The sequence below is a fragment of the Aptenodytes forsteri genome, unplaced genomic scaffold (genome assembly GCF_000699145.1).
Source record: "Aptenodytes forsteri isolate BGI_AS27 unplaced genomic scaffold, ASM69914v1 Scaffold73, whole genome shotgun sequence".
In the NCBI taxonomy this organism is placed as follows: domain Eukaryota; kingdom Metazoa; phylum Chordata; class Aves; order Sphenisciformes; family Spheniscidae; genus Aptenodytes; species Aptenodytes forsteri.
In genome coordinates this window covers 3,388,503-3,396,816 of record NW_008796215.1, presented here as the reverse complement: position 1 = coordinate 3,396,816, position 8,314 = coordinate 3,388,503, and the positions used below count along the sequence as shown (strand labels likewise).

Sequence of the window (8,314 nt, the reverse complement as noted above, 5' to 3'; positions counted from 1 at the left end):
GGCAGAGAAAGACAGAGGAAATGAAAAAGAAGAGAAAAAGAATTCACTTGTCTCTGCAATTTATACTGTTAAGTTCCTTTTCGTAGTCCTGCTACTGCCTGGCTTCAGATAAAAGCACAAATGGCCATCTGCTGTCCCCTTCCTGTTTATCACACTCATTTGAAGCATTTCCCATAACCTAGTTTGACGCTAACAGTCAAACAGTCTTCAATAGGAAGAAGTGAGAAAAAGACCTTGAGATGAAGAATGAAGAGGGTTACACAGAACTTCATTTCAAAGCAAGGAAGAAAATCTCCAATGCAGGTAAGCATATAAGCATTTATGGTATGCCTTCAGATTTGTTCTGTAAATAACGAATCTCATATTTGAGTTATCATAAAAAAACACAAATCTGCCAAAATTTTAGTTGGTGCTACTAAAGTTGCCAATGATATATGGCGGTATACAGAGAAATATGATGGATAGTAGATAAAATGCAGTACTAATAGTACCATGAGGCTTGGAGTACTGGTGCTGCCAGTCCCAGTACAAAATGGAGACTAGGAGATAGAGGCATATGAGGAAAACACGAGGCAGTAGTTGTCAGCAAGTTTGGCAGTGATTAATGGCTCATTAGCCATTCAAGTTTTCTACAGGGTTTTTGGTTCGTGGTTTTTTGTTTTGCTTTGTTTTGTTTTCAGGAATTACAGCTAAGAAGATTTTAAGAATAATTGAAATGAAAACGGTAAGACAGTAACTTACTGTCCAGTAAGCTTTTTCAACAACTTCTGGGGATTTTGTCAAAAGTGTCAGGAGCAGCAAGGGAGAAAATACAAAGATATATGCTGGAAGGCTTTCAAGCTCACCCTTGCTAACCTTTATTTCTTTTAAGTGTCCCAGGGAAAAGTTTCTCAGATCATAAATACCAAGTCCTCAGAGAAATTAGACATCCAGTTTCCAAACAGTTAATTAGCTATGCTGATCAGTTTCTGAGAAATCCTGGCTGCACATTTATGTAAGAACAATTTTTAATAGAAAAAAAGCAAGAGCCAACTTCAGTTACTCAGTATGGCAGGATAAATTGTGTGCAATTTTATTGATGTAAATTGTGCCAGTTTGTCTATTATTACAACAGCTTAGCTGAGAACCTGTTCCCAACTGCAGTAAATGCACAGAACCAGCAAAATTGAGAAAAAAACCCAGAAAACTGATCATAACAGCTAGTATTTATTTAACTAAGAATTTTCAATGGTCTTTAAAATATTTGTCAAAGTGCAGAAAAACATTGCTGTAGTGGAGTAGATTGAATATTTCCATTTAAAAGAAGCAGAAAGTCCGACAAAGCGTATGTGGCAGCATAGTATGTGACCGCAAACATGCAGAGCACATAGCGACAAAACCAGGTTTAAAATGCTCTATCTTCGTCGTCTACCTGCATGACTGGGTAGCATGACATGACAGGACAGCAGAAAGACTTAGGTAAGCAACTGAAGAGAACAGTGCTTTCATCTAGCTTGTTAAACAATGCACTGCAAGCTGAGTCTCTGCTTGTAGTGGAAGCTGTGCGAGCTAGCTTTAGACTAGCCACAGACTAGTCATGGTAGCATCATATATGTACGGAATACAGAATTGTATTCACTGGAGTGGTTAGAAACGGTCACAACGCCTCATCGGCATAATCTAGTGCTATATCTGTGCCAGTTCACGTAGAACAGAAGGAAGACCACAATGCAGCGCTCCCCTTGCAGTTCCTCCCACCCAGTCTTGCCAGTGGTGTAAGCTGCAGAGCTGTCTTGAGAAGCTGGGCAAATGCTGAGCTGTTAGACCATGCTACGTTGTCAGCTCTGCGGTATTGCTGCTACCAGAGCTCACCCTGGGTAGCTGAGCGCTAATCTGAGTATTTACACAAGTCACTTTGGCGCTAATCTGAGTATTTACACAAGTCACTGTTACCATTTTGCCTGCAGCCTAGCTGTTGTGCAAATCATGGCAGAGTTAAGATGAGACTCCTGATATCCTGATTGCCTTTCTATGTCAAAATCACTGCATAATACCCAGAGGAAGAAGGAAAACACACACAGATGCTTAACCATAATATGTTGCATAGCCAGCGAAAAGTACTGCATTCTGTTTACATATATTTGCCATCTAAATAAGGTGGCAATATAAAAAACAGTGGGGATTAGCTGTTTGAATATTTAAAAATGACTAGTCACAGATACAGCATTTCTCGAGTAAGTGTGATTGAATAGACAAATGAGGAAAAACAATGTTTGACCTCTGTGCAAAACAATGATAGCTAGAAACTGGACATGAAGTGAAAGTGTTAGTGGAAATGAGCTTATCATGTAGCACAAAGTTCAAGTCATTTCATGATTTGAAATACAGCTCCATGCATTACATTTTTGAAATAATAGTGTAGAAGCAGGGAACTTTTCAAACAGCTGATTCACATCTGATCTGGACCACGAGCATTTGAAATGTAATGGCTTTTAAAGGATACTTCCATGGGGTACTTTCTGATCTTATTTACTAGTTAGAGAACAAGTTCTCTACAAGGTATAACATTTTGGCACCCTGTTTTCTCTTCCAAGAATGGCCATTTCCATGAAATGGAAAATCATCCTTCTGTTATTCTCTGACTTTATTCCTGAGCCCCAACTCAAGGGAGGTTTGCATGCAAAATGTTTTTTTTTCCCATGAAGTTAAGTTTGGACGAAGTGAACAGTGTATTGCACCTTGGTCTTTCTAGAAGAACATTCACAAAGATTTTCCTGCAAACACTGATGTTAGAAAGCTAGGAAGAAAAATTAACATGACATTTCCTGCACAGCTGGGCAACTTCTAACTGTTCTCCTTGCTCCAAGGAATCCTTTGAGGCATCATAAAACATCTTTTATGCCTCAGTTATTTTAAAGATCTTTGCTGTATTGCAGCCTACAGTAACTACATCACTACCCCTTCCAAGAGCACACTGACAACCTGCTGGAACACGTCCAGCGGAGGGCTCCTGAGAGAGTTAGTGAGCTGGAGAAGTGACGCAGGAGGAGAGGCTGGGACAATTGCCTTTGTGCAGCCCTAAGAAGCGAAGGCTGAAGGGAGTCTTACTTTTCTCTTTAACTACTGAATGGGAGGGTGTAGAGAAGACAGAACCAAACTCTTCTTGAAGGTGGACATTGAAAGACACAAGTTGAAACATGGAAAACTACAGTTTGATACAAGAAAATTTTTCTTACCGTGGTGGTGGTCAAACGGGATCCTGGAAAGGCTGCGGAATCCCCATCTTGGAGGTATTTAGAAATTGGCTGGACAAGGCCTTGAGAAACCTGCTCTAACCTGAGTGGCCTTAAGCAGGAGTCTGGACTAGGTGGCCTCCTGAAATTCCTTCCAGCCTACGTCATTCTGTGATTCTGTGTCAAGTTATGTAGAAATCCTGAAATACAGTGAATGAGCAAACAGCAGCGGGTTTCACTAGGAAGTGGCATGGCAGGAGTGTGGCAGTCCTACAAGAATAAATTTTAAGATTGTTGGGTAATATTGAGAAGGAAGATTCACCATGACTGTGCATTTCCAAGCTTCTCTGATTCTAATTAAAAGTAATTTTCTCTGAGTTGCGAGGAAGCTGATTTTTGCATCTGTATTCACTGACCTTAATCAAGCATCCAGTCTCCAAAGAAGATACAAAGATGTTCGTATTCATAACCCTAGAACCTCATTTGTGTTCTTATGTGTTATATGCATCTCTTTCTTTGCAACTGTTAGAAAATTCAGTTCTTCCTTTTTCACTAAGTTTGTGAGGTTTTCTTTAGCAATGTTTGTTAAGTGCTTGCTGTGACATCTAACATTCTTCATGATATCTGCAAGTGACATCCCCCTGCTACAAAGGAGAAACTGTTCAGTAGCTGTGCCACTCAAAACCTCAAATGAAGTGGCAAACAGTGAAGACAACATGAGAAAATTCAAGCCCCCAGAAAGTTTTCATAAATGAAAGTTTATTAGATGCAAGAACCACTTGATATGCAGGAGGCAACTAGAAGGGAAAAAGCAACTGTGACAAAGCACGTGGCAAAGTGACAGCGTTGGACATTCTGTCTGCAGAAACCCAGATTTATGTCCTGGGTAGTATCTCATGCTGTGTTTGTAAAACCCTCTTATTTCTTGCAGAACTTCCCTCTAAGTCTTCAGGCTTGCGGTATGTTGCTGCTCTATCAGGATTTCTGAATGTAGTATTTCTGGGAGCTGTGATCACATTACTTCAGCAATGTGAGTGACCGAGTGAAGTGTTTTACTTTAATTCCTGTCAATGAATGTTTTGCTTTAACTTAAACAAGTTTTGCAAACAGACTGTTTTGATAAGGTGACAAGACTACTCATGCTTTCTACTATTGTGTTTCTGATGAAGGTGGGAGGGAGTCACCGGCATTTTGGGGCTGTGTATCTGCAGGTGGCCAGTGGCTTTCAGAGGACTGTTGCATGTTTGGAGTGTGCGAAGATGGCTGGAGTCTTTCTCACTTTCCTGTCCCCCAATCTGAGAGTCCCTCCTCTTCCTCTCCAAAACAGAACAAACCACCAAGGTTTCTAGCCAAAGAATCCATCCATCCATCAGTTTGGAAAAACTCTTTTAGTAATGAAATAAAAATGTGTGCTTCTAAGTCTATAAAAGTGGCCTTTGCACTGTCCACAGAATTTGTGCATAAGCACTGGGTCACTGCCAGCATTGATCAGAGCTTACCTATCCAGCACACATGTGTGCCATTATCCCTGGGCATCTAAACTTAGAGATCAGAGAGAAATGGTTGCAGTTGCCCTGGCCAAGCAAGTTGAACAAGATTTTAGGTTGCCATAAACAAGCATCTGAATATTGATCAAGGAATCTAATTTTAGTTTCCTCCTTTAGAAGATCTTGGCCTGGTAGTCCCGATGTCCAGCCTGCTTCTGGACATCAAAATCACTTTGCACATCAAAATCACTTGAGAACCCGTTAGAAAATGAGAATTCAGAAGCACTTCTGGGCTGCAGGATAAGTATCCTGCAGAGTCAGATGTTCTCCCTTTCTCTGGATGCGAGTCCTGCCCTCTCACATCAACCCATTCTTTTCTGAAGTAAGCTCAATACAGATTTCAGGAACTGGAAAATCAAAGGCACAACCATGTTATTTGAAAGACACTGTTGCATATCATGTTGTCAAAAGCATGATAATAATGGACTCTACACTATCTTTGTGAAGTCAGTCACCTCATGTATTTGTTTAATGTATGTGATTTGGATGCTCAACTCTCCACCTACCATTTGCAGGAGAGCTGGAAGGACAAATGAGCAACCCGAGTTTCCACTTAAAGGTCCTATTATGGTCCACAGAAAAATACTATGGGGTTTCTGTACAGTTCACTTGTGAGCTTTACATTAAAATGTTGGAGATTCTTGTCCAGGTGACTTGCTATCAAGTGACATGTGGAAGCCCAGAGAAAATCTTTCTGAAAGTGACAGTATCTTTGAGGAAGGTCTTCACGAAAACAGCTTACTGACTACATTAAAGGAAAGCTTATGCATGCATACAAATGGTAAGGAAATAAAGTCTCGCTCATAGCATAAATGGTTTGAAGCTCTTGAAAATATTAATATAAAAATAAACACCTGCACAAAGGAATTGTATAAAGTGATCTATTTTAGAATTGCATCCTTGAAAATTTTAGTTTAAGCAAAAAATAGAAGTGGAGCAGTGTTACTGAAGGTCTTTGTTATTTCTCCATGGATGCCATTGAATTGTACTACCAGTGATTTCAGCAGAACTGGGATTTTATCCATGGCTTTTAACTCAATTATTATGCAAAATATTTAGTACAATTATCTAGAGTTCTGAAATATTTAAAGGCACAGAGTGAGCCCTAATCAAAGAACGACTATCCTTATTAATCAAAGAATGACTATCCTTATTACTACTGTAAAGCAGGGACAATGTGGTTTCTTAAAACGAGCTATACTGTCACAATTTCTGCCCCACTCCTGGTTTAAAGCTTCTTACTCTCTTGTTCAAAAGCAGGAACCAATAATAATGATATCAGTTGTAAAAAAAAAAAAAAAGAAGTAACAAAATCCCTTCGCCCCAACTTTTCACAGACTCCAGATGTGAACTCTGCCCCATTGGCTGGAAGCTGCATTACGGGAGATGTTATTTCTACTCAGAAACTCGTGACACCTGGGAGAATAGTAGAAAGTATTGCTCAGGAAAAAAATCTGAGCTCCTGATTATAGAGGATGAGACTGAAATGGTAAGCTTGTAAGGCACTCTGTGGTTCAAATATTCTTTTTACTTATACTTTGTGAATCCACATATGAAACTACAGCTTTCCATGTATTTTTAGAAGCCATTTCTAATCCAGATAAGCTCATAAAAGGCATTGTCAGTGGTAAGTGCACTGATGATTGGCTTCTGCATGTTAAGAAACATTTGTGTCAAAAAGACCAGTAGCCTATGTTTCGTTCAAATAGGTGCAATGATATGCCTAGAGATTATCTCCAGCAAGAAGCAGCTGGTATTTGAAGGATTCTTGCGTGCTTTATTCCAAATCAAACCTGTTCAGAACTTAGCTGTTATAAAGGCTGTTGCCTTTCTTTTGGGGGATGGAGCTGTTTCTCTATACTTTGTACATTTTTAAATGTCAGTACCAGGTCTGCAGCAATAGAAAGAACAGTTCTGTGGACCAAATCCTAACCTGTAGAGTGTCTCTTTCGTGCTACTGATTTTGCTCAAAGATGACCAGGTTCAGTCACTTCTAGAGCACCCAGGAGGGTGAGCTGGCAAAATGATTGCCTGCCTTCCTTGTAGGGGGGAAAAACAGGAGATAGCTTCAGCTCCCATAATTCAGATCAGCCTGATCCTCATCTAAACTGTGCTAGTGGAATGGGCCTGGGGCCAGCAAGGAGCCAAAGGTTAGCTCCTTGGTTGCTCCACTTACTATTGTTAGCCTCAGTACTGGGTATAGTTGAGAATCTGAACTAATTTCCATGTGTTTTTTTTTTCCTTCTCAATTTCTTGGAAGCATTCTCTGGAATCTTTGGGCATGAAAGCCTTGCTGTTTTTAAAATATTAATTACCACTATACATTACTGGTACTGGAGTTTTATGAAGTGTCATTATTGTGAGAGTTCAGAGACATACCTCTTTCTAGGATTTCTTGAACAAACTGAAGGATAAAGACATTGGCTTTGTTTGGACTGGATTAAGCTTTGATGAGGAGGAAGGAAGATGGGTATGGCTCAATGATCCCAAACATCCAGGGCACAGGTAGGTTCATTCTGGAGTGAATCTGTGCTGGCTTCTGCAATGTCTTCTCCACTCGCTGTGCCTGGGCTGTTCAGCCATTAGACCATGAGAAAGTAGTAGTAAGATACCAGGGCCCATACTCCAGTTAGGCAGCTCAGCCTATTCTGATTTTTCTCAGTGCAGATTTCTGATCAAAACATGCAGTTGAAAAATGAAATTCCTTGACAGCGCTCTGAAAAGGAACTAATTTTATCAGGAGGTGCCTATGCTGTGTAAGCTTTTTACTTCCAGCTGCACAACAAGTAGGGAAACAGAGAAAGGGTGAAGCTTACTAAACAAATAAAACCTGTCTGTATGTCAGGGAATCAAAAGAATGACAGCATAAAGACAAAAAAATCCAGTTTTTGTGGTTTCACTCTTTGTATATGCAAACAAAATTTTGTTGTTTGGCTCTTGCAGTTTTACAATAAAAGGAAGGAAGAAAGAAGAAAAATGTGCTGCCTATAAGCTGACAGAAATGCATGCTGATAACTGCCACTCCTTATACAAGTGGATTTGCAAGAAGAGTGCAGTCCTTCTGGGTATCTAAGATACTGTAAAGTAAAAGTGAATAGGGTCTTTGAAGATTTACACCGCTTTACAGTGGTGGGATATCTGATGTAAAATTAAGGGGAAATTGTTGACCGGAATTGTGATGAATCAATGCATTGTGATTCTATTTGTGATTAAAGTCCAGGAAGATTTCAGGCTTGTGTCTCTCTTCTTTTCAGGATGAAGGCATAAAATCTGTGTGTCTTTTGTGCATGCTGATGCACTGCCCCTTAGAGCTATTAAAATAAGCAGCTTACTAACTTTAAGTAGCTTATAGAGTTGTGTAGACCACAGGTAAAATGAGGGGTTTTTTTACCAGCCTGGCAGCTAGATCATACAGCAGACAAAAGGTTGCTGTTGCTACTTACTTCAGGTGAAGAGGTGGTAATCAGTGCTATGCACTTAAATGAGGCTGCAAATGTCACCACTGGAGGTCCAATATATGAAGACAGCATAGATCTACACAAGAGAAAGTCAAGA

At 40.0% G+C, this 8,314-nt stretch overlaps 1 protein-coding gene across 1 annotated transcript; it reads left to right on the top strand.

The window, feature by feature from the left end:
• Positions 1-208: 208 nt before the first annotated feature.
• On the top strand, positions 209-7,980 carry LOC103906580 (killer cell lectin-like receptor subfamily F member 1). The gene is made up of 6 exons (XM_009288516.1): positions 209-303; positions 4,144-4,242; positions 5,409-5,540; positions 6,097-6,248; positions 7,149-7,264; positions 7,703-7,980. The coding sequence occupies exons 1-6, from the start codon at positions 240-242 to the stop codon at positions 7,830-7,832; spliced, it is 693 nt and encodes a 230-aa protein (XP_009286791.1). The 5' UTR covers positions 209-239; the 3' UTR covers positions 7,833-7,980.
• The last annotated feature ends 334 nt before the right edge of the window (positions 7,981-8,314 follow it).

Excerpts from the sequence above, each read along its gene's own strand:
- LOC103906580 (XM_009288516.1), top strand. The coding sequence starts at position 240 with ATGAAGAATGAAGAGGGTTACACAGAACTTCATTTCAAAGCAAGGAAG. Across the intron at positions 5,541-6,096 it reads CTTATGCATGCATACAAATG|ACTCCAGATGTGAACTCTGC; the intron begins GTAAGGAAATAA and ends AACTTTTCACAG. Across the intron at positions 7,265-7,702 it reads CCCAAACATCCAGGGCACAG|TTTTACAATAAAAGGAAGGA; the intron begins GTAGGTTCATTC and ends TGGCTCTTGCAG.